The sequence below is a fragment of the Aptenodytes forsteri genome, unplaced genomic scaffold, assembly GCF_000699145.1.
Source record: "Aptenodytes forsteri isolate BGI_AS27 unplaced genomic scaffold, ASM69914v1 Scaffold155, whole genome shotgun sequence".
NCBI lineage: Eukaryota > Metazoa > Chordata > Aves > Sphenisciformes > Spheniscidae > Aptenodytes > Aptenodytes forsteri.
In genome coordinates, this window is record NW_008794446.1 from 6,987,686 (window position 1) to 7,011,748 (window position 24,063).

Here is a 24,063-nt window from a genome sequence, read left to right on the forward strand (position 1 = left end):
GGGGGGGGGGGGGGGGGGTAAGATAAAAAAAATTTTATTTTTAAAATGTGAAAAATTATTTAACTGATCTTTGCATAATCAAACATAATTGATGATTTACCATTCATAGCAGTGCTAGTCTGCCTTGTTGAAATATAAAGATGGCAAGATGACAGCATCCCATGGTCAATTACATTTTTAGCACTTTTTCATAGTTCAGCATGCTGGATAGCTAGTTGTTGATTGGAACCTCTTTCCTTGCACTTCCAGTGCAGTTTTAATGCTACGCTTAAGCAGAATTAACTGTGGGCTGCCAGCAGAAGAGACGATCATACTCCATTTTCCTTTCCCTCCCCGCACCTGTTGTTCCCCCCCATGTGTTGAATCTTGCAATTCCACAGTTACAGGCTACAGTTTGGATTTGATATGGGTACTGATTCAACAGAAAGCTCATCTCCTTTTTGAGTTTGTTGATTTTTGAGTGTTGTTGTTTTCTGAAGCAATGCACTGCTCTGACACACTCTGGCCACGTGATTGCTGTATCTAACATGGGGATGGCAGAGGGAACATATTTGCAGAAGAGGTACGACAGAACCATCCTTGGCAACAACAACTGGCAGCTAGGTTGGATTAAGTGGAACATCAAACCACTGTAGAGTCAGAAAAGTAGATGACTCGGACTGTAAATTACACAGAAGATGGACTTATGGAAACAGTCAGCTGGCATTCCCCTATGCTGCTGAAAAGGTGGCACCTGAAAATTTTCACTCACATCCCAGATTTGAATCTCTGATGTGCTGCATATGCACAAGACTGAACACCTAAGCTTATCTGCTTCATTTGTCATATATAAAAGAGGTTTTTTAATGGTACATGGTTCCATTGAAGATGATCAAAGAAATAATTCAGGATTTTTACCGTGGACTAGGTTCTTCCTCATGTGACAGAAGCCGGTCTTAGTAGAAAGAATGTGAAAGTAGAAAGGTCGATAGAATTGTAGTCCAGTGTGCTTTCTGGGCTGGCCCATCAGCCGAAGAGGGTAATGTATGCCACCCATAGGAATTAATTTGGAGATAATAACCAATTATTGTCTGAGTAATGCTTGTATGTTACTCCCCCAAAGTGTTTTCTTTAGTATTAGCTCCCCGTTTGATGCTGTGTGTGGGTGTTTTGTCATACGGTGTCATGTGTCAATAGGAGGAGCAACTCTAAGAAAACCATATGCGGTGCATACAGTTCTAGTCGCAGAGCCCATCAAGAAACCTACATTTCACAAACATTTCTGCACTTCGCATTTGCTAGAAAGCCCCCAAATTCAACCTGATTTTCAAATTGTGATCACCTATGCTCAGGATATAAGACTTCATATTTCTTTTTGCAAAGCACTGAAGCAGAGTGCTTAATTTCAGCTGAAGTTTAGATAGTGTCTCTGATTGATGTGGTGGTGAATTCACACATTACAGGTTTTTTTGGCATCAAGGATACAAAGTATAATTAACTTGATATTTGAGAACATGAATCCTTCAAGATGGTAGTTGAATAATGGCCAACAGAACTTCTTAGTTTCCCCTTTCTGCCAAATTTCCATTCCCTCCATTTCAATGATTGCCAGCAGGGCATGAGCTTTTGAACAATCGTGCTCTTGTCTGGACATCTCACCTGCATTTTGATACAACGCTTGTTACCATAGTATAAGAATGTAAAATGCTCAAAACACCCATCAATTCCAGTGGAACGCGGTCTCTGTGCTGAGTCATAATCCTGTGTATGGGGAAAAGAGTAGATCCAGTAACACAGTTCCAAGCCCTTTGCTGAGGATATGTGAAGTAGGTGTTCTGGATTTTCCAAGACCATCCTAACTGACTAATGCTTACAGATGCTGTAAATTCTGCTGTCAGGAGTGTTCCCAACAGGCCCTGTTTGGCATTAACTTTCAGAAGAACACCTCCCTTAATAGTTAATTTAGTATAAGTCCTTCCATTCTGAGAATGGAGAAGCTTTTTACTAATCATCTCACCTATTTCAAAGCAAAATGTAAAAGGAAGTTGAAGACAAAAATCACTTGGAGCCTGCAAAAAAGTAGAATGTAGTTCAAAATGGATAGTCTTTGCAGCTTTTAGATTAATTATTTCTTACAATTTGAAGGAAATTAGTCATTTTATAATAAAATGAGTTCAAAGGTAATTTGAATACAAGCTGAAGCATTCCAATCACTGGCTTGGATAATCCTTTTTTTTTTAGCTCAGAAAGAGTTATATTATTAATCATTAAACATTATTTATCATCCAGTTTATTTATTATCCAGTCCATGCATTTTCCTTTGCTACTCAGTAATATTTTTTAATTTTATGAGCCTGTCAGTTTATCATGTCCTGTACATTGTTCAGCCTCAGGCACAACACTTTTTTCTTAATTTATTCCTTTTATAAGTGAATTGCTTCTTCATTTTCATTCTTTTAATTTTGAAATTTGTGATTTTAAGAACTATTTCTGTCCACCGTGAGCATTTTTTTCAGAGTAGAGTGAATTCGCAGATTAAAAAACAAGACCTTTCTCTTCAAATTTATGTAGTTCCATTGATTTTAATAGAGTTACATGATTTTAAAGCAGCTGCAGGTCTGACCTATCATTTTCTGTATTCCTTTCCATTGACGTTATAAAAACATGAAGTGGGCAGTTGAGTGCTTTACATGCTAAATGGAGTTTTTCTGTCTTTTAGTCTTCTCATCAGTAGACAAGTCATTTATGTCTGCAAGGTTATGGTCATTTGCGGTATCTGGATGTGTTAAAGCCACGTTCTTTATGTTGCACATCTACTTCCAAAACAATGAAACCCAAGTCTTTGTTGTTTTATTCCTCCAGTTTAACACTTCATTATGGTTTGGCAATAATATTTGTATTGCATGGTTAATGTGGGTTGAGATGATATATAATAACATCTAGTTTTATTTCTAATGTATTAGCATTTCTTTGACGCTCATGTCTTTGAAGCTGATGGTCCTAGTAAAGAAGCAATGCCTGCAACTACATAGAGTTCTCTTTGTCAGCAGTGGAGGAGTTAAAGATCAGAATATCATTTTCCATCTCGGTTTGTTCAGTATTCATGGTTTTGACCCTCCCAGGGTGACTACAATGCTGGCCAGTGGACAGGACATCATGCATCCTAAGGTAGTCAGACACCATAAGGGAAGAGAGTAAAAGACACTAGCGTGCTGGGGATCTTGAGGGCTTTCCTTGAGGGCCTCAGGATCAGTTGAATTTTCCTCTTGCAATAAAACCTGGTTATCTTGTAAACAAACGAAGAGATTGAACTAGAAACTTGTGGTCTTTGCCTGTAAATACAAATATGAATTTATAAAGCATTCAGCAGCTTTTAAAATTGCCCAAAGTACATTCCTGGGAATTCTAGGGTTTCTTCATCTTTTGGATGCTACTCAGTGGGGATTATGTTAGCTACAGAGGAAACACCTGAAATGTGGAATATAGATGGCTTGAATACAGGCTGAGAATGGCTTGGGGAGACTTACACGGCTGTACGTGCTACTGACTGAAGAGTGCAACCCCTGCCCAAGTCAGTGTGATACTGCAGAAAACTTGAAGAAAACTTTCAGAGTGGCTTTACTCTCTGCATCTGAAAGTTCTTCTTACAAAGGGTTTGTGCGAATGAAGGTACTTCCTTTTCCCCTGCTGCTTTTCTGTCTGATCAGGTGCTTGTCTTTGAAAGGCCTGCTGTGGCTGCTGTCTGTCTAGTCTATATTGACGCAATAAAAGCAAGATCTGAATTAGCTTGCTGAGCGTCATTTAGCAGCTGGCTTCATAACAAGATAGTATTTTTTTTTAATTGACTTTTCTTTAGTTCTTTTTTCTACGGCCATTCATGTTCTCTTAACTGTTTTTCAGCTACATTTGATTTTTGTACTTCTGTTAAAAAGAACTCAGAAATTTTTCCCATAATGGGTGTTTATTGTTGTAGTGTTACCTGCTGTTCCCTATGTGAATACCTGCTGTAGCATATCTATAGAGAGATCACTGATTTGGACAGTTTCAGAGCTTTCCAGTGTTTTAAAAATTAGTTAATTCACCTATCTGTGAGTCAGTATAATTTTTAATGCTGTGTTTCACATTTGTGGTTGCTGTTGTTATTAACATTGTATACTGGGATGTCAGAGCAAATCCTGATCTGTTTACTTGTACAATGTGCTAGTCAGTGAATTGTTTCTTTGTAACCCTGTTGGTAGGATTATTTAGGAAGAAAAATGATCTCCTGTGGGTAGGGAGCATGGGGTGTGTTCCTCAGTCAAAGACTGTTTTACTATGGATTTCTGAGAGATTAAAATAGGCCCAGTGTCCTTTTGCAATACCCTGTGCTGAAGGAGGTACTTGCAGTATAAGCACCAGTTCTTGTAAATGCATGCTCAAGAGAATTGTTCTCTTGTCTCCGTTTAAACTTCTCTGTCAAGAGTACTAGTAAGACTGTATCTTAAGAAGTAAGTTCTGGCTTAAAATGTAACAAGGGATGTTTGAGGAATACTGAAGGTAAAATTACAAAAGCAGGAGTCTTTGAATATTGAATTCCTTTGTATTAGTGATTACTGTAATATGCATTCTTATAAACAGTCATGTACTGTTTTTTATTATAGCATAATATATTCTAATATAATGTCACTCTTATACAACGATATTGTATATAATGTTTTATAATAATTTATAACATATAAAGATGTATTGTGCTATACATTGTTGCATCCTAATCATTATGTAAGTGTAGTATTATTATAAATTATATAGTTGTTGGTTTTTTTAAATGTATTACAGTATTTATGATTTTTTTTGTTTTCTCTTTGCAGGAAGTTCAAGAAAAAGCCTCTGTTTTTAATATGCAGTTGGACTTAACTGGGGCAGTTCCCAGCCTTATAGTTGCCTTTGTCATTGTAGCTAATGGGGATCGCCAGGGACGCAAAAGGTCTTTAGTTTTACCATCAGTGGGAGCTTTGATTGCTGATATTTGCCTCACTGTAATATCATATTTTTCCTTGTCACTCTCTATCCTATTTGCGGTTGCATTTATTACTGGACTGTTTGGGAGTGCGGCAACTTTCCTTGGAGGAGGCTTTGCTTTTATAGCAGACGTGTGTCACGATGAGAAGCAGAAGACAACGCGAATAGCTGTGGTGGATTTGATTTTTGGAGTTGTATCTGGATTGGCAGGACTGTCATCTGGCTACTTTCTAAGAGGAATAGGCTTTACATGGACATTTGTGACGGCATCTCTGCTTCATGTTGTTAATATTATCTATATTATATTTCTTCTGGAAGATACAGTTGGCGTATCTGAATTCCAGCACCAGGCACCAGTATCTTGTAAAGAACTTCTGAGAGAGACATTTTCTGGAGTGTACATGCTTTTTAAAACTGCCCCTTATAAAAAGAGAATTTTAATCACTGTGTTACTTTTTACATTTATGACTTACTTGTTTACTATGGTTGGTGGGAGTTCGCTTTTTACACTGTATGAACTGGATGAGCCACTCTGCTGGAATGAAGTATACATTGGATATGGAGCAGCTGCGTTCACTTCTGTCTCTCTGACCAGTTTTTTAGGAGTTTACTTATTTTCTAAATGTCTCAAAGAAATTTATATTGTCTTTATCGGGATATTTTCTTACATTGGAGGAATGGTCATGGCTGCCTTTGCCAAAACTACCCTGCTTATGTTTTTAGGTGAGTTCAGAATCAGTTGTTCCGTGGTCAACAATGTATGTGAAAATACTGCTATGTTATCTGTAGTGAGTACAGTTGGTAGATATTGGACGTACCATCTTGAAAGGGTCATAGAAAGGTAAATTATACAAGGTTGAGTCAGACTGATTTAGGATTTAATTAAAAGTGAAGTGTGTGGAAAGAGAATGGAATTACTTGCTTATGATTTGGTTTTAGTGCCATACAGCTATATTGGATTTATTAATTTCTCTGTGCTTGGATAATTGTGTCTCAGTGCAATTCTAGTTTGACTTTTCTATTGCCTTTTACTATTTGGGGAACTGAGCATTAAAAGTATATCAGTGCACTTCTAGTTTGACTTTTCTATTGCCTTTATTTGGGGAACTGAGCATTAAAAGTATATGACTAATTCATTTGCAATGTATTTGTAAAATTCTGGATTTTTATTACTTCAGTGTCTCATGACTGATCCATTGCTTTACAGTAAGAGTGCCATCTTTGCTCTGCTTTATGCCTATTCCTGTTCTCCGATCCATGCTGTCAAAAGTGGTTCTCGCTGGTGAACAGGGTGAGTAGAATTTGTTTTTAAACAATACAATAATACGGTATTTCAGAACAGAGATGCATCAAGATCCCCTTTAAACAAACAGATACGTATTGGTATTTTAAGACTGCTTGTCTTTCAAGTTCCATATAATATGACCCTATGTCATTATATTAATGGCTTTTGATTCTGAATTTAATATAAACAATGTTGTGTTTAAAAACTACTGCAAGTTTCAACCTTCAAAGGAGATACTGCTCTAAAAATAAAGACCATGGGGAACTTGAAGCAGAGGAATGCTCAAGATCTATACAGATGTGATTTCACAAGTGCTTCTACATTCACAAGTATTTGACATGCAGAGAAAGATGTACTTCTCTTATTTAGTCAATGTCACACGTAATGATTTAGAAAGGTAAGCAGTAGGTGGTCAACCTTCAGAGCACTTGAAAACACTTAGACTTGGATCCTGAGCTGTGTACCTGGCTTCACGGGTGCCTGTGGCTATTTAAACATGTCCCAAAAGATATAACATATTACTTCTCAAAGTCCTTTCCTTATGGAATACAGAAAAAAGCATGTCAAGCCTCAAAATGTGACTCTAGTATCCCATATTTTGCTTTTGGGGAGCATATACTTTCTAGAAGCATTCTCCTGAGTTGTTTGGGTTTATTTTTTAAAAGACATACCTTTATACACTAAAACAAAGATCTCTTTGTACTTGACTGTGCTAACATATACCTCTGTTTTTGCAGTTTCTTGGCATTCTTCAGGGCTTTGGCTACTTAAGTAGTTTGATGAAGGAATCAGGTTGCTTCTTGTCATCCTTTTCTGCTTACCTATTGTGATTTTGTTTATGGTCCCGTGAATATGAATGTGGTTTGGAAAAATGTGTTCAACAAGACACTGATGGGGTGGACTGCCACCTCAATGGGTAGTTCAGTGCAAAATTGTTGTTTCTTTCCTTTCAAAAATGAGGAGGAGATGGTTAGGTGCTGAACCAGCAGTCTTTGTTGGATCAGAGCCTTTTCCGCATATAAGAGTGAAGATTAGAGAAGGAAGAAACAAGAAAGGGAAGAATGAGAACTGAGAGGAGAATTGGAAGGGGTGAAGGATGGACATGTGCAGAATATGGTTAGTGAGGATGAACAGTTTGAACTTCATGTGATAAGCAGATTCAAGAAAGTAGGTACAGTCACAGAATAGTAGCAAAGAAAAATAGTTTCCATCAGCGAAATGTTGTTATTGTTTTGGGTTGTTTTTTTTTTTCATTTAAAAACCAAGTCTTTTGTAGGAGTCTCCACAGAAGACACTCCCATAGCAAAGACATATGATACTTGGGTGCTTGTTACTTGCCCACTTGCTAAAATACTGTAGATAGATAGATCTTTCAAAACAAGTTTAAAAACTTCAGTACTTTGAAGGGGTTTTGGTTTTATTTTGATTTGTTTGTAATTCATCCATTTGTCTTTGGCAGGTGCTGTGTTTGCTTGTATTGCCTGTTTAGAAGTTGTGACCGGCACTATTTCACTTTCAGTTTTTAATATTATCTATGCAGCTACTGTTGCATGGTTTTCAGGCTTTAGCTTCCTCTTATCAGCAGGACTTTGTCTAATTCCACTGGCTGTCCTGTGGTAAGTACGGACCGGGAGGGTGCTTCTGACTGCTTTTACTGGTAATTTCTGTTTTGACATGAGTTGAAGCTGAATGGTTTAGTGCAGTAGTTCTCAAACTTCAATATTTTCTAGTGTGCTTGGCTTATTTCGTGTGTAGCTTTCCCTCCAGCTTCCACCCAGTTCAGGAACTGCTTATACCTAGCAAGCCTATAGAAGGTACAAGCGGCTGCTAGGAGTGGGGCAGAGCTGAAACCAGGGAACATGGCAGTGTCTTCCCCGGGGGGATCGGAGAGAGGGAGCCCAGTCTATGGGGGGCTGCTTTCTCTCAGTGAGGCTTGTGTCCAGTCTCTGAGAGGAGTGGCTCCGCAGCTGCTGGTAGTTGTAGTGTCCTGTTCTTTCCCTCTTCAACACCTACTCCCCTACACCTTGCTGGAGTTTTTCCATCATCAGCCCTGTCTGGCCCTGATCCCGCCACCTCCCTTCAGCTCCGTGCTGTGTACTTGTCACCTAATTCCACCAAGCTGAAATCTACCCTGAACGTACTACTAGTGGGATACACTGTACCCTTGACTGCATGCGCGTCCCTTCCCTTGGTTTGAGAATTTCACACGTGTCCCTGAGGAAAGCCTTTGACAAAGAACAAAAGTAATAGATCACTTGAAAGGCATGAGCTTAGTTTTGCAGTCTGAGCTCTTCCAGATGCTAAAGAGGGTTGTAAACATGACCAATGACCCAGTGAATTTAATGGAAAGTTATCTGTCCTAGTCCTTGGTCATGGGTACCTTGTGACCCAGTGCCATCAAAATCTGTAAAAGATCTGCACTAACTTTAAGCCCCGTATGAATAAACCTCTAGACATGTTTAAAAAAATATGCCTCTATAGCATTTGCATCTAACCATATCTACTGACCATCTAGTAATACTGACAGCGAAAGGTCATTATTCATGAGTATTCACAAAAGCGAAGTTCACTTTACATTATTTCCAATATAAATTATGTCTTTTTAGGATGCTGGAACATAGACCTAAATGACAGAAGGATCACTTTCCATTAGATAGATTTATATTCAGGGGGAAAAAAGCTGTTTTTCTTAAGAGGGTGGTACGCTTGCTGGAGACTTCTATCTTTTTTCCTAATGCTTAGGCTTTACCTCAGTCACCTTTTATCTCTACATCAGCTGCATTTTAAGTTTTTAATAGGCAGTGATAATGCTGTATATTTATAACATTTCACATAATTTCAAGTCTGTGCCTGCCTGACTACAGTGTTTTACACAGTCTATTCAGAGAAGCTGCACTAATGGTAACTTAAGACTAAGGTAGTGATGGGTCTCAGACCTGAGGGAATTGAAGCAAAGGGGTCTTGTGCTGTGTGTGGAGAATACTTTTCAGTAAAGTAATAAAAAACTGAGGAATTCAGTTATATTAACAAAGGCCCAGTAAATACTTCTGTTTTATTAAATATCAGTTTTAGTTTAGTTCAGTGCTGTATGATAGAGAAAGTTTCTGTTAAGAAAGCACTCTATTCTGTGCAAAAGGCAACAGATACTTACCACCAATTAGTCCACCCTGCAATCAGGACTGTAGTCCATCATCACCGTAAATTTTTGGAAGTTGTTTTTCTTTTCCTTCTGTCATTAGTGTCTCAGATATCCCACCCTTTGAATAACCTTTCTCTAAAACCATTCTTTTGAGAGTGTCACGCAATGTTACTATTTGAGAGCAGAAAGGGTAGTTGTTCCAGTCTGTAATAAATCAGGCATAGTAGTTTACTGCTGTCTTTGATAGGTACTAATGATATTGTCTAACTTGTGTAATAAGGGCAAGTACCATCATTGCTTTTGTTTACTAAGACACATCACCAGCTTTGTGCTACAGAAGATGGCTGTAACAGAGCTATCGGATGTGTGTGTTGGTGCTGAATCAGCATGCTATACTTAACTATCTCAGCTAAAGATATCTGTCTTATCTGTGTCTTACAGCTGGCTTCTGTGCACAAGCTGGAATGGGGAGGACTTGGCTCTGCTTGTACCTGAAGAAGTATCCAGTATAGAGAGCGCTGACAGTTGAACGGAGGATTCACCTACCTGCGTTTTCTAATCTGGCATGCAGTGGCAGAGACCGTTATGTCATACAGAGATCAATAGAGATAACACAAGAGTTACAGATGCAATCTCAAAGTGGCCCTGCAGCAATAAGCACTAAATTGGTAGCACTCTTTACCCAGTCTCTTTTTAGCACTTGAAAAAACTAGCTCTTATACTTAACTATGCAAATAGGCTGGCAATGGAGATTTTAATGCTGCTTTCAGCATGAAGAAAAAAAATAAGGTAGGATGATACTCTTTCAGCTGTGGATTGTGATACATCTTGTATCATTCTAACTGGGGCGACAGGGATAAGCTTATCAACTCAGAGGGTGCTGGCAATTCTGCTGAAGCCAGTGGAGCTCATGCCAGCTGAGGACGCGGTCCACTGTGTACATCTTAAAAAGCCTGTCTTAATGGTGAAGCCTCCAAACCTGTCTAAAATTACTAAACTAAAAGGTACTTTTTTCAGAAAGCAACCAAACTGGAGGCAGTACTTGCACCTGCTGTAAGTAGATGTACTGCTCTGCAGTTAGCAGAGAGTTTTTGAGCAAGTTTAATGTATGATGTGTGGACCTTGCCTGTGACTTAGCTCTTAAAATGGATTTTCACACAGAACTGTCATACTTAGAAAATTTCCAGCTTGCAGAGTGTGAAGTTAGGCCTATGCCTACATTTTGCAGAGGCCATATTGCACATTTGCCTGCTGTAAGTAGACGTACTGCTCTGCAGTTAGCAGAGAGTTTTTGAGCAAGTTTAATGTATGATGTGTGGACCTTGCCTGTGACTTAGCTCTTAAAATGGATTTTCACACAGAACTGTCATACTTAGAAAATTTCCAGCTTGCAGAGTGTGAAGTTAGGCCTATGCCTACATTTTGCAGAGGCCATATTGCACATTTATTTTTATCGTTTTCCATATAATAGGGACTGCATACAGACACCTCTATTTTTTTCCCATAGATATTTCTTGTTTTCTAGTTAAGTAAGTTGGCTGTACATAGCTTAAATGTTTCCTCTAGTGAAAGGCTGTAATAGCATTTCTTTTCAGTGGATCTTTGATTATTTTTTTAACAACCCTGAAATGAGATGACCAAATCTGAATCATGCATCTAATCATCTTGCAATGAATGCAGCATAAATCATGAGCACCTGAACAGCATTTCTCATCTTCAAAGCACTTTACAAATGCTACTAAGAACCTCCTTCCATACTAGATATTATCCTCCCTGTTGCAGAGAGAGAGAAATCAACAGAGACGACAAGTGACTTGCCCAGGGCCACAGTGCAAACTGGTGAGACTGCCAAACCTAGAATCAGTTTCTGCATTGACTCTTCACCTTTTTGCTTGAGATCTTTAAGTAGAAATTATCCAGAGTATTAGCTTCTGGAATGCACAACACAGCAGAAGTGTAAACATAACACCATGTTAAGGATCACTCCCATGTGTTTTTTTCAGAGAGAGTTTGACAGCCAATACCATTCTGATCCCTGGAAGTACAAGCAGGTTGTAAGTGACTCACTTCCCCTAAAACAGATTAGGTAGAGAAATCAGAATAATGTAAGGTGGTTGACATTCGCAGAAGGAAAACTCTAGGAAAGCAACTATGATATGGGAACTGACTTCACATACACACAGCATAGGATAAAAATACAGACAGACATAGCTTATGCTGTATAATCAATAATCTGCTTACAGCCATTAATATCCATTATATGAACAGAGTACTTCTGCAGAACTTCTCAGTGGTACTCCACCAAAAAATACTAGTACCACATCATGAGGATATGGTATTGTAGATCCTTTCTGTTTGAAAGACAGCATTGTTTCCAAGCTATGTATCGTGATCACAGAGGAGTTTGGAAGAGGGTTCAAATAAGGTAAAGGAGAGTTTGCACTATCCAGGAGACCACTACCTACCCATCACTGGTGAAGACAGTGCCATTTATCCAGGACAGGAGGAATGAATATTTGCAGCTAATAACTATAGCCAGCTCTTACACTTCTGTCCTGAACTACCAAGGCTGATGTTGGCAATTAAAGATCATTAGCTTTTCCTAGCTAGTTTAGACACTAGCCGGTAAATAAAACCGCTTAACTCTCCTCCCTTGAGGTGCCCAAGTTGCTGCCAACTCATTGGAGAAGTGAGCCAAGTTTTACAATAATCGGTGTGTCCAAAACATAATGAGTACTTGTAGAGAGATTAAGAAAACACCGATGTAAAGGATTTCAGCACAAAGATTACATTGTCTTCTTTGCCTCTTCATTATGCAGTTATGTAACACTTTATGAAATTAACTATTTCACACAAAACTGCCTGGAAAAAGTAAAACAAATGAAGAAGGGGTGTGTGCATTCACTTCCTCTTCTTCAGTGCACACCTCTGCTAGCACTCAGAAGGTAGCAACAAAGCAAGCCCATTCTGCAGTGGCATTCTGTTGACCCAAATGAGAACATGCACATGCACTTCAGGAATGGCTTTGTTATGGTTTGATTTTGCTGTACAAAGTACTTGCTGTTTGCAAAGTATTTCTGGTAGACACAGCATTTAGAACTGGTTGTAAGTTTCAGTCAAAATACATGAAGGATATGAACTGTGTTTTTTTAAAGTGCCTAGCACAGCGCAAGTTGAGGAAACCAGGTACTAGTGTGCTTCAGATTATTAAATCAAAATCTTCCAAGTTTATAGTAGTTGCTCTATTTGTATGTAAATGCAAATTATTTTGACAGAAATTAATAATGAAGTTTGTTTTTTTAAACTACATTGTATTTTTAGTTCTTGCATTGTTCTTTGACAGCCAACAGTATGACTGGTGGAGGAATGTTTATGTAAACAGAAGCAGCAGCACTATGGTGTCATCTATTTTTTGTGGTCATAACACACAAACAGCAGCACAGGAGGAGGAGGGAGGCAAGGATGCTGCCCTGAACATCAGCACCAAGAGGAGGCAGGGACAGCACTGCTGTCCGCAAGAAGTCAGCACGGGGGCTTGTGTTGCACCTGTCAGACCAGGGGACCCTGCAAGCACCTTCCTCCCCTTGCCCAGGTTGGGTCCAATGCGAGACCAAGGCAGGGTCTGTCCCAGCTACACTTGTCGGCACACCTCGCTTGGCGTGCCTCCGCAGATTGCTACTTGCAGCACCTGCCTTACAGAATGAGGCTTGTATGTACTAGGGAGAAGGGGCTGGGCCAGGAAGAGCAGTCCCCAGCCCAACCCACTGCAACGCTAAGCAAGTGCAACCCTTCCTTTTTATCTCAAAAGCTCTTTGCCTCAGTCCTCTTTGACTCCCATTACTCTATTAAAAGCATAAATTCTTGCACGTGCCTCTTACACATACCATTTGCTTTCCAGCCTGGCTAGCCCCTAAAATTAGCTTCCTTGCTCTGGAGATGCGTTGGTCTCACTCAAGATTATAATAAAGTATACTAATCCTTGAACAAAACCACCTAGAAACTACGTCCAGCCTCCTAATCCGTGTCTGCTCTTTGCTGCACTAATGAGAAATTCCACTAAATTACTTGTCTGAGCGTAGTTTTGCTCAGATACAATACAATACATCTTTCAACCAACACCAGGAAAGGCCAACTAGGTAGATACATTGGAGGCGAGGAGCTACAAAGTACCAGTAACTGTGCACAACTATGGGAGGGCTCCCTGTTTTCTGCACCCCTATTTCTGGAACAGTGCTGGTAGGAAGGCAGACCTGAAAATCCTCCTAAAAATGCATGCCCATACCTTAATTTGTCCCAGACCTAGCAAGGTAATCCCTCAGCCTTTCTGGCCTGAGCCTAGAGCAATACAAAACCTACTGAACCCCAAGCTTACTTCATAACAGCAGTTTACTTTTGCTTTATACAAAACTGCCAAGAAACTTGTCAATTATAAAATAGCAGCCAATTCTGATATTTAATAAAGTATATCAGCTCACAGAAAAACCAGGACAGCTATGGAAAACAAAACAGCGAGGAGGTCTACACTTGCATGCTCAATTTATTGGTCCTGTGTTTAACCTCACTAAGGCAAAAAATACAAATGAAATAGCTTGTATTTCATAGCACAAGCCTCTAATCTCTGCAAGTGAAAGACAATTTTAGAAGGTTCACTTCTTAAATGAAACAAGCTTAAATATAAAACCAAATAAAACCACCAGTAAAGTGTCTCATACTGTGTCATCTCAATGTTTTCACTTTGCTGCGATGTTTTGCAATAGATGCACATAAAAGCACTGTAAAATTTACAGGACAGAAGCTAGAAGCTTTCACACACATGGATAGGGATTTTGTGGCACCTTTAAGCACACTGAAAAGCACGAGATGTTTGAGATTGTGAAAAGAGGTTTATAGCAACATTTCTGCTAAAATTATCTATAACAGAACACTGAGTGCACTTAGCAGTTTAACCAAGTCATTAAAACCTGCTGAATAAAGACAGTTCCTGTCTTAGAAATACTGTTTCAAGCTCCCCCCATGTGACAAGAGATGACATCTTTTGAACCACAGACTTTTTCTCCTAATATGCCACATCATATTAGCTGCCTTGCAGGATTTATATATGATACATGCACATGTATGACATCAGAAAATAGTTGTTACAACCCTGAATTTAATAACACACGCACACCCATCCCCCACTTAAGCACACAAAAAACCTCTCAGTGGCCCGCTGCTTCACAAGGTGTATTTAAGTATAGGTGTCTCATTCTCCCTTAATTAAGGTCTGATTTTGGTAAATCCACAAAAAATTATTTCTGTATTTGTCATCTAGTACCACTGTATCTTCATGTTCTCACTGCAGCAGCTTTATTAGGTACTGTCATAATTAGGCACTGCATTCTTTCTTAATCTCCGAAATCTAAAATACCTAGATCTAGGAGTGCTCTTTTGGATCATGTTCCCAAATGGATTTTAAAACACTTCTTTAAACTCCAAGTGGAACTTGCTTCTACTTTCAGGAATCAGAATATCCTCTCAGAGACACAGATGAAAAAATCCAGACCTTTAACTCCCTCCTTACAGCGATACTTCCAATTCTACACAAAACCTTAATGGCGCACTCACGAACAACCGTCAACAGGGGGGGACAAAATGTATGTAGCAGGATTCCACTGGCAGTGCAGAAGTTAAAGATCTTTAAAGATACTGCAGGAAAAAGGAACACCACAAACAGTGTTGCGGATAAGAGATTCTTGATTTATGATTAAATATATTTTGGAACGCAACAGCATTTATAGCAAACTTTTATTCAATAGTTTAAAAAGTGTATGGAAATTTTCATGAACAAAGAGTTACTCAATGGAAAATACCTTCTTTTCCCCCTTAAAAAGTTCTTCTGCAAGAACATCCATTAAATGCATTTACCGACAGTAATCAGTTTTAAAATGCATGGGTATTTTTGGATTTCTTGTATACATATATAGCATTTCCATAGTTAAGAAGCTACTGTCCTGAGCAGTGGATGAAGAGACATTATTTAAACTACCTAGTTACAGGACATTTATATAATTGACAATAAGCACAGAACAATTTAGACTTTAAACATTTAATGTGCCTTTTCATCAAGGAAGGCAAGTGGTAACTGAAGGACTGCTTAACACCGCGAGTGTCAATTTAGTATCATGTATTCAGATCTGCAGTATAAAGACACGCACAAAACATTTTTGTGGAGTACATTGTTACAATAAACCAAGCTTGTATTCCATCATCATGTGTGGTTCTCCCATAACCTCACTCTGTGAAGGATCTGGAAAAAAAAAGTCAACGGCATGAGGCTTTTACCAAGCTGCAAAGACCAACAATAACTATGAACATGACCATTTCTTTTTTCCCTTCATTCTAATCCTTAGTGCAACAGTTACTCTTACTGATTTTTGACAGTGTTGCACAATGCAGGTCTGTAACTCCTAAGTCTCTATCCAAAGCAATCATCAGATAACAAATACATCTATAGTGGAACAGCGTTTCATAAGGACACGCACACACTTCAAGTAAAACCAACCAGTTCTACATAAGCAGTCTCCTATAGCTTGAATCTCAAGGCTGATTGAGTTTTGTGTTTAAGAAAACTCAAGTCTACTGAAGCTTTTTTCCTCATAGGTGCCCCACATCTTTTTCCAGTGCAACTTCTTTGCACAATAGGAGCTCACACTCCAGCCCTTCTGTTAGTTGGGATGTACTTGTGGTTTCTCTTCTCCACCTAACTGCCTAGTTTCACAGAAATTCTATGCCCTTAAATATCTCTGAGATTTCCTCCATTCTGTAAAGTATGGTTGGCATTAGCCACTGTACTCTAATGTTATCAAGGAATGTACAGAGGACACAAGAGATACCAATGCTGACAGTATGAATGTCATTTCCATAATTTAAAAAAAAAAAAAATCAAGGCCAGAAAAAAGGTTGTGACTGCACTTTGAAAGAAATACACCTTTCTTTATGGGTGTATTGGAGTGTTTTCCTTCTGTAAATAAGGCATATTAATGCCTTTGATTCCTCCAGAGACACCAAAATTATCTAATCCAGCCCCAGCTGATAAATACAACCTTACCAAAAACGCTTTTAACCTGCTCACTCCTCAGCACTCTATAAATATGCAACAGCTTGTTGTGAGCAATGGTTAATAACCAAATTCCTATAAATTGTTTGACATTGCTCTACCCCCTGAACCACAATAACCTAAGATTCCTTCCCTTGCTTCCTGTAAACCCATCCCAGAAAATAATCCCAGATTTACCTCATGCCTCTAGATTCCCACTTACCCCTCCATTATTTCCAGTTTCCTATCTCCCTGGCTCTTTCCATTCTCCAATCCCACCTCAAAATACCCTCTGCCTCCTTCCATGTCCTTAACTACCAGCTAGAAAGAAATTATTTTTTTAAACTATTTTTCCAGGTTTATTCTATTCCACACATACTGTCAGCCAGTAGCCCACCACACAGCTGCAAACTGTTGAGTTAATTTGAGGGAGCCTTCCCTTGCCACATCTCTGGTTCATTAGTTCAGTATCTCTCCTCTAGCCTTTCTTTCTTTTTAATTATAGAACTTATAAAAACTTTCTATCTTTGTAAGCTCCACCTGTCAAAATCTGCAGAAGTAGTTCAAAAGTTTCTGGTGAAACAGGCATACAACATTAAGTGCATAATCTTCCACTCCTTTAGAAACCCAACCTACAAGCAAATACTGGCTTTCTCAATATTTCAGAGTAATTTCCACACAACTAGCAGCTGAACCACATTTATTTCTCCTTCCCCCAGTGCTTCTTTGCCTTCAGGAATTCAATTTTTTCTTTGTATTTTGTGCATTTAATTCTCTTATTCCATAGAGGCAAAGAACTTCACAGTTCCCAAGTTTTACCTTTACATGGTTCCATAACATTCAAAACGGAATGTATTTACCATTAAGGATATCCTCAAAACCGATGCATTCATCATTTCCCCTCAGAGTATCCAGTGCTACGTTTGAGCTGTGAAGAAATGGGAGACGCTGGACCTGTGAAAAGACAACAAGAGTTCAAGTTTCTACAAGTCTGAAATTAAGGAGGTTTATATTTGGATTTTTCAGTCTGAAGTAACTGAGAGAAGTGATTGGCAAAGTCACTTCTTCCTTCAAAAACAACAATGAAATAAGAGAACTACTGGCACACATAGATAGCAAAACCTACCTAACACCACCATCTTCTATTGTTTATCTCTGTTGTGAAAAGAACAGCCTTTCACTAGATTTGTAGCTTTCACTGCAGTGTAGCTACTACAGCAAGTAGTGTAGTTAAAAAAAAGTAGGTTTTTTTCTCCTCTGTTATCACATAAAGCTGGGGAGGCTCACTGCAACAAACACATCAACACCCTGAGGTCAGTGTTGGGCAACTGACATACTGCAGCGTTTGGAAATCACGTTCTAAGTTTCCTACACCTCTGACACAAGTCAGGAATGTAAGTGGAAGAGTTATATTGATTTTCACATCTAAACATAATCCTCCTTGCAATTAACCTAAGTCATAATTATTTCTCTGTTCCCCACCAATTCTTAAGCTTCAAGTCCACTCCCAGTTACTTTCAAGAAGACTCTCTTCTGTACCCTTCACCCACAGTATTACAAAAAAGTTTCAAGTGGTACACACAGCATTCAGATCCTAAATATTCTGAGAATGGCACATCTGTACTTAACAATTGCATTCACTACCAGTAGCGATGCTTCAGTTATACCATGAACATATTTTACAACCATAAAATTATCAAGTAGCTATCTCTTTACACAAAAAATATGTCAAAGATTTCCATAATCACTACTGGTACAATTGTCAGAAGTTCAAATACACTATTCCAGTAAATATTTTAGAAAAGTGAAATTAAACCACAAGAGAACTTGTATATCTAACATGAAGCTGGCAGTGAAAAACCTTCTAATCACCATATTTCCCCCTCCATCCCCCAAGAATACCTGTGGAGACACACTAGCAGGATATCCTCACCTGCCTCATTTTCTGCCACACGCTAACAACAGTTAGGAAAAAGATTTTTCCTCGTAAGACAGCACAGCTGAGATCAAGGGATGTTTTCATACACCCTGTTTGACTTTCACCTCTTCAGGACCAGTAGTTTCTGCCAAGTTTAATGCAGCTCACTGTGGTTCAGTAGCACCTGATCCACTGGAAGGGAGTATAAAATTGCTCCAACTCACTTGGAAAAACAACTCTTAATAGCTTTACAACCTTCAACAAGCCAAAAAAAGTCTACTAGGACCAATGAGCTTTCTATGTTTCCTAAGGGACAAAGTCAGCCTCCCTCCAGTTACTCTCCATCCTAGGTGATAAGACAGAAAAGGAGACAGACTCAGCTTCCCAATTAAGAGTTAAAATCTTTGAACTTAACTCCCTGTAGACCTCCCCTAATCTTACAAGAAAGGCTATGGAACAATAATAAGCACATAGCAAATTCTCTGCTTCAGGTTTCACACTACCTCTATAACCACTCCCAAATCACTACCTGCTTCAGATCCTTAAGTCTCTGCCCTACAGATGCAGGGATTCCTTCCCATGAAGGTCATACGTTCAGAGGAGAGCATTAATTTTAGGAATTAATACTCAAGTCCTCCTGCTTTTCTCTGAAGGCTTACAAGAAGCTAGTCCACGGAAAAGCTAGAGTTACAAGCTTCTTCTCAAGAAGCTAGTCCACGGAAAAGCTAGAGTGGTTACCACTTCACCAAGTAACCAATAAAAGAACAGCAGCTGAAAGGCTTCAGCATATTGACTGTCCTGGAAACTATTAATTGCAATGTTTGGTTGGTTGGTTTTAATAAAAGCAGTCCAATGAAATAATTTCTTTTGGAAACATAAGGTATTTCAACAAAGAAAGATGTCTCTCTGAAAGCACATTCCGAGATAAAAATTTTTTCAAGTGGTTTAAGTTATACCAGTTGGATAAAAATGCCTACCTGTTTCACTGCTCTGAATTCCATCTGCAGCTTTAAAGGTGCGTGGAGTCCTTGAATGTTTCTCAGTGTGGCAAAGTTTGTTTTATCTTGATTAAACTGGAACTATCACAAACAACATTGATTTTTTATTTTAGAAAAAGTTATTTCAATTACAGCCATAGAAGAGGTTTGCGACATCCTACTTAAATGAACATGCTTATTAAGTTTATATGTAAAAATTCAGTGATTCCATCATATGTGTCTCAAATGTACACAAAAAGATAGTGATGCAGTAATATTTGTTTTATGAAACTGGAGTTGCTTTTTGCTGGATTTTATTACAAATCAATAGTAGCAATTTTATTTTGTTATTTTTGACAATCAGGACATGTACCACCACCAAGTGGTGTAGTTTTGCACTACTTTACTACAATATTGTCAGCATGAATTGGAAGCTAAGTCTGGTTTAAAGTAAGAATACAAACTTGAAAGCCGCAATTGATGTTATTGTTAGCCATCAAAGACTTTATTTGAAAACTCCTGAAATACTTCTTTTCTGATCAAGTAGGAAGACAGAGCACCACATACACTCCGTATGAATCCAAAAAGCAAAAGAAAGCTCATAGTTTTACCAACTGCTTTAAAACTGATCAGTAAGACAAAGAAAATCTATTTAGTAGAGAATCCTTTTAGTGAAAATGCTGGCTCACGAATACCGAAGTACACAAAAGTAACTTATGCTTAATGTTAAACTTAAGTTTGAGCAATCCAGTCTCAAATTTGGCATTTATAGTAGTGACTACATGCCTGTAATGTTGACACAATACAGTATTGTAAAGTAAAACAAAAAATACAAATCTCTTATTTTAAAACCCGTACTCAATCACCATGACAAAAGCCTACTAGTATGAGAATATCATCCTGTTTATGTGAAGGGATCTCAAAAACCAACAGGAGAATACAAGTCAAAGGCATAACGTGTTTTCTTCATAACAACCTACATTGAATGCTCTTCAAAAGTTAGCAGAAAATACTATTTATATGCCTCATCCCAAACTTACAATTCTGGTCACATTATTTTTCCACGTCTTCTATTTTATAAAGGTAGGAGTCCTTATCTGGGTAGCAGAAAGATTTGGTTTCTACTAGTGCTACCTGAATAACCTACCAAATGTACATGAAAATAATTCTTAGAAAAATCGGCCATAAATTTATAGAAAAACTAACCAAACAGTATGTGGAAAAAGCAATTTAAAAGTTTCACACACTTCGTAGGGGAACACATTGTCTGTTTTAATTTCTGTGCATTTTTTTCTCTCCAGCATGTAATCTTTTAATTATGCAGGTTTTATATAGCAAGAACAGAGTTAAAAACTAAGTTATAGTAGTCAGTTGTTAAAAAAAAAACAATTGACAAATAGCTCGAAAACATTTACAGTATTTATAAATAAGCTCGTGAAGTTGGTGTCACATTAACATCATCCTTTTAACTCAAGACAACACTAGCACTGGTTAGAATTAGAATACATTAGACATTACATTCAGACCTCGTCATGCTGATTAGCTTAGCAATTTGGAACACTATATCCAAATACTGCCTTTGCTTCAGGACATTCTATTACATCAGATCTTCTGTGATGACAAAACAGGTACCAGAGACAAGACTCAGTTCAACGAGCTATTTAGCCAAAGCTGTCAGTCTAGTCTCCCTTTCCCTTCAACCTACGGTCCACAGACCACTCTTAAGTGGTCCATGAGCGATAACTAAGCCGGACAAGACTGCATACACTTATGACAAACTGTATGTGTAAAATTTCTAAGTGGGATCAAGTAATTTAATGAAAAGTATTTACGTGTTCACAGACTGAAAGTCTGAAAATGAAGATATATGGTAAACCTATAGACAAAATGGGAGGATCAGCCTTCTAGAAGTGACAGGTGTGCCCCCCACCTAACTACAGAGGCTGCATACACAACCAGCTTAGTAACTTTTAGATGACTAAAGCTTACCAACTTGGCTACCTACTTGGAAGCCCGCTTACATACTTGAAATGGGAAGAGTCACAAGTGGGAGGTTAACATTAAACGAATTTGCCAACGATGTTATTTGTATAAATAAAATGTTACTATTGTTGAACACCTTTATTCTGTTAAAGGCAAGACCCTGCTCATTACTTGTTACCGCAAAAAGCAGTCCAGGTAACCACATTGTTAATTTAAACTTCATAATTAGTTAAGAGTGAAGACGGCTACGTTTGCTGTTGTACTTACATTTTTTTCTGACAACTCCAGTGGGTGGCTGGGCAACAATTCATTTTTCACACTTGTAAAGCTAGAAATACAAGTAAAAAATTTGAACTTCAAATTAATCAGGATACTAAGTTGCATTCCAAAACTAATCTCAGATACAAACATCAACCCACAGAGACACACAATTAGCAGTTTGAACTACCAAAAAAAAAAAAGCTTAGTAGTGAAGCAGCAAGTAAGACCTCTAACTACAGCACCACCAGAAGAAAAATAATTTAGATTTCAGGCATCCTTTTTTCTTTATGTTTGACAAAACAGAATGACAGCTTTTCTTCCTTGACCCCCTTCAGAAATAAAGAAAAATATTAATAAATTAAAACATCATAGGTTTAATTATGTCCAAGCTACCATGGTATCTGATTTTAGAAGTCGCCAAGCTTTTGCAACTGAATATTGTACATACAGGTATGGGGGAGGAAGGTATTACCCGCATTTTAAACTCCATTAACTTGTTTCAGATTCATTATCCAAGACACATACGTAGTCTTGCACTCATATAAAATGACAAAACCCAAACCCACTATTTTTACTATATTTACTTTTCGCACCAATGCTGAAATCAACCATTTCCCACAGTGCTACGGCACACTCATATACACGTATATTAAAACTAGCATATATTTCATAATTATTAATACATTGCCATCTCTTTTCTAAAGAGCAGTATCACACAGGTAAAAGTCCATTAATGTTATCTACTTCTTGAAGTGATGTTTCAGAGAAAATTCATGCTTGAAAGGCAATCTGATTAAATATGTGCAATTTAGGTTATAGCTTTTGCCATACACCTTCCAAGCACCTTCTTTAAAAAGCCAACATTTAACACATACTTTCTTCCTATATCTGAAGTTCAACATCGGCTATGGCACAATTCAACAAGAAAAAGTAAAGTATACCCTCTACGCAGAAGATCATAACCTTCAAATGGTCCTGAAGCTGAAAATTCAGTAATTGGGACGCTATCCTTCAAGAGATAAGAAATGCCTCTGGAATTCTGGAATAAAAAAAGTAAGGATTACTTTAACAGAACTAGACCCCTTTTGTATGGGCCGTTAGGCCAGGCAAATGAAACAAAGTGTTCAAAGACTCCTTAAACTACTCATGTACAAGCCCTAGACTTTAAAGTCTCTTTTTAAAAAAACAAAAACCACCAAAACACAAACCCCACACTAAATTATAATCCTTTCAGAGAGTCTGATAACAGTTAAAGGTACCAATAACGCATTTTTTGGATCTGGCTGAAACCGTTAAACTCGCAATTACCCCTTGTTCATTCCCACCCTGGGCTGCAGGGATGGAAAGGAAGAAGGCAGGTCATGCTCAGCTGACAGGACAGAAAGGAACACGTCTGAGCATTCCTTCATTTACTTCAATACAGACACAATCGAGTAAGATCAAATTGATTTTATTCATGGTTTAAGGCTGCCATAAAGAGGACAAGGTGTATTTACGTGGTCTAGCATACCAGGTAACTGAAAGAGCAAAGGAAAAACAGTAACTTGTAGCAGAAGACCAGAAAAACACACCTCCACAGACTTACTAAGTAAAGCCATCTTAACCCAGACCACTAATTCCATGCTAACCTGCCTGATTTTATTGAATTGATTTTAGGATTGTTCATACAAATTGCTCCACCAGTAGGCCAATGTATAACAAATTCTGGAAGGTGACAGTGATGGGCTGTTCAGTGCAGGAGTGTCCTCCAGCAGCACTGTCGGATCCAACAGAAAATTCATGCTTAAGTTAAGGTCTTTTGTACTAACGTGTTAACTGTCAACAACCTAACAGCTCTTAGAAAACCCTAAAATACCTGTTATGACATGCATATAAAGCATCTACCAACTAACGTACTCAACGCTGACCAGACCTTCGGAGATTGCTGTAAGAGAAAGCGTTAAAGAGATACATTGCCTGGAAGATGCGACAAGAGGGAAGATCAAAGCGAAAGTCAAGTGCAAGGAGAAAACCATGAAATATCCCCAAAAAGTAAGGCGCTCAAGTCACGCCAGTGCCCAGTCCGTCACACCGCTGCTCTCCACCACAAAGGCTAGAGGCACGACCTCCCTCCGCCGGAGCTGCCGCGCTGGCTGCGGCGCACGAAGCCCCTGGCTCCGGGCGGCTGGGGATTACCGGGGCTCTCGGCCTCCCCGTCCCACCCCGCTCCCAGCAGAAGGGCTTTAACCGCAGCCGCGCACCCTTCGCGCCTTCCCGGCCCCGAGAGCCCACGACGATGCCTAGCGGGTATTATGCATTTATACATGAATAGCATAAAACAGGGAAGGTGGTTTTCCAAGCAGAGCTTTCTGCTCAAAGGGGGCTTCTGGAATTGCTTTGTTGGTGGGTGTCATGGCTTAACCCCAGCCGGTAACTAAGCCCCACGCCGATGCCGAGACCGGCCCGCGC

At 38.7% G+C, this 24,063-nt stretch overlaps 2 protein-coding genes across 2 annotated transcripts in view; one reads left to right on the forward strand and one right to left on the reverse strand.

Moving 5' to 3' along the window:
• SLC46A3 (solute carrier family 46 member 3) overlaps positions 1–10,637 on the forward strand; it is an 11,492-nt gene extending 855 nt beyond the window's left edge. Inside the window, exons 2-5 of the mRNA XM_009290221.2 lie at positions 4,827–5,700; positions 6,185–6,268; positions 7,722–7,878; positions 9,843–10,637. Of these exons, the coding sequence (XP_009288496.1) occupies positions 4,827–5,700; positions 6,185–6,268; positions 7,722–7,878; positions 9,843–9,930 (1,203 nt within the window). The 3' untranslated portion in view covers positions 9,931–10,637. The remainder of the gene's footprint in view (positions 1–4,826; positions 5,701–6,184; positions 6,269–7,721; positions 7,879–9,842) is intronic.
• Positions 10,638–15,118: 4,481 nt separating this feature from the next.
• Positions 15,119–22,675, reverse strand: POMP (proteasome maturation protein; the record flags this gene model as incomplete). Its single annotated transcript, XM_019474846.1, has 5 exons — positions 15,119–15,687; positions 17,337–17,430; positions 19,372–19,473; positions 21,622–21,682; positions 22,557–22,675. Coding segments are annotated over 5 exons (444 nt in total), but the record flags the coding sequence as incomplete, so codon positions are not given.
• Positions 22,676–24,063: the final 1,388 nt, after the last annotated feature.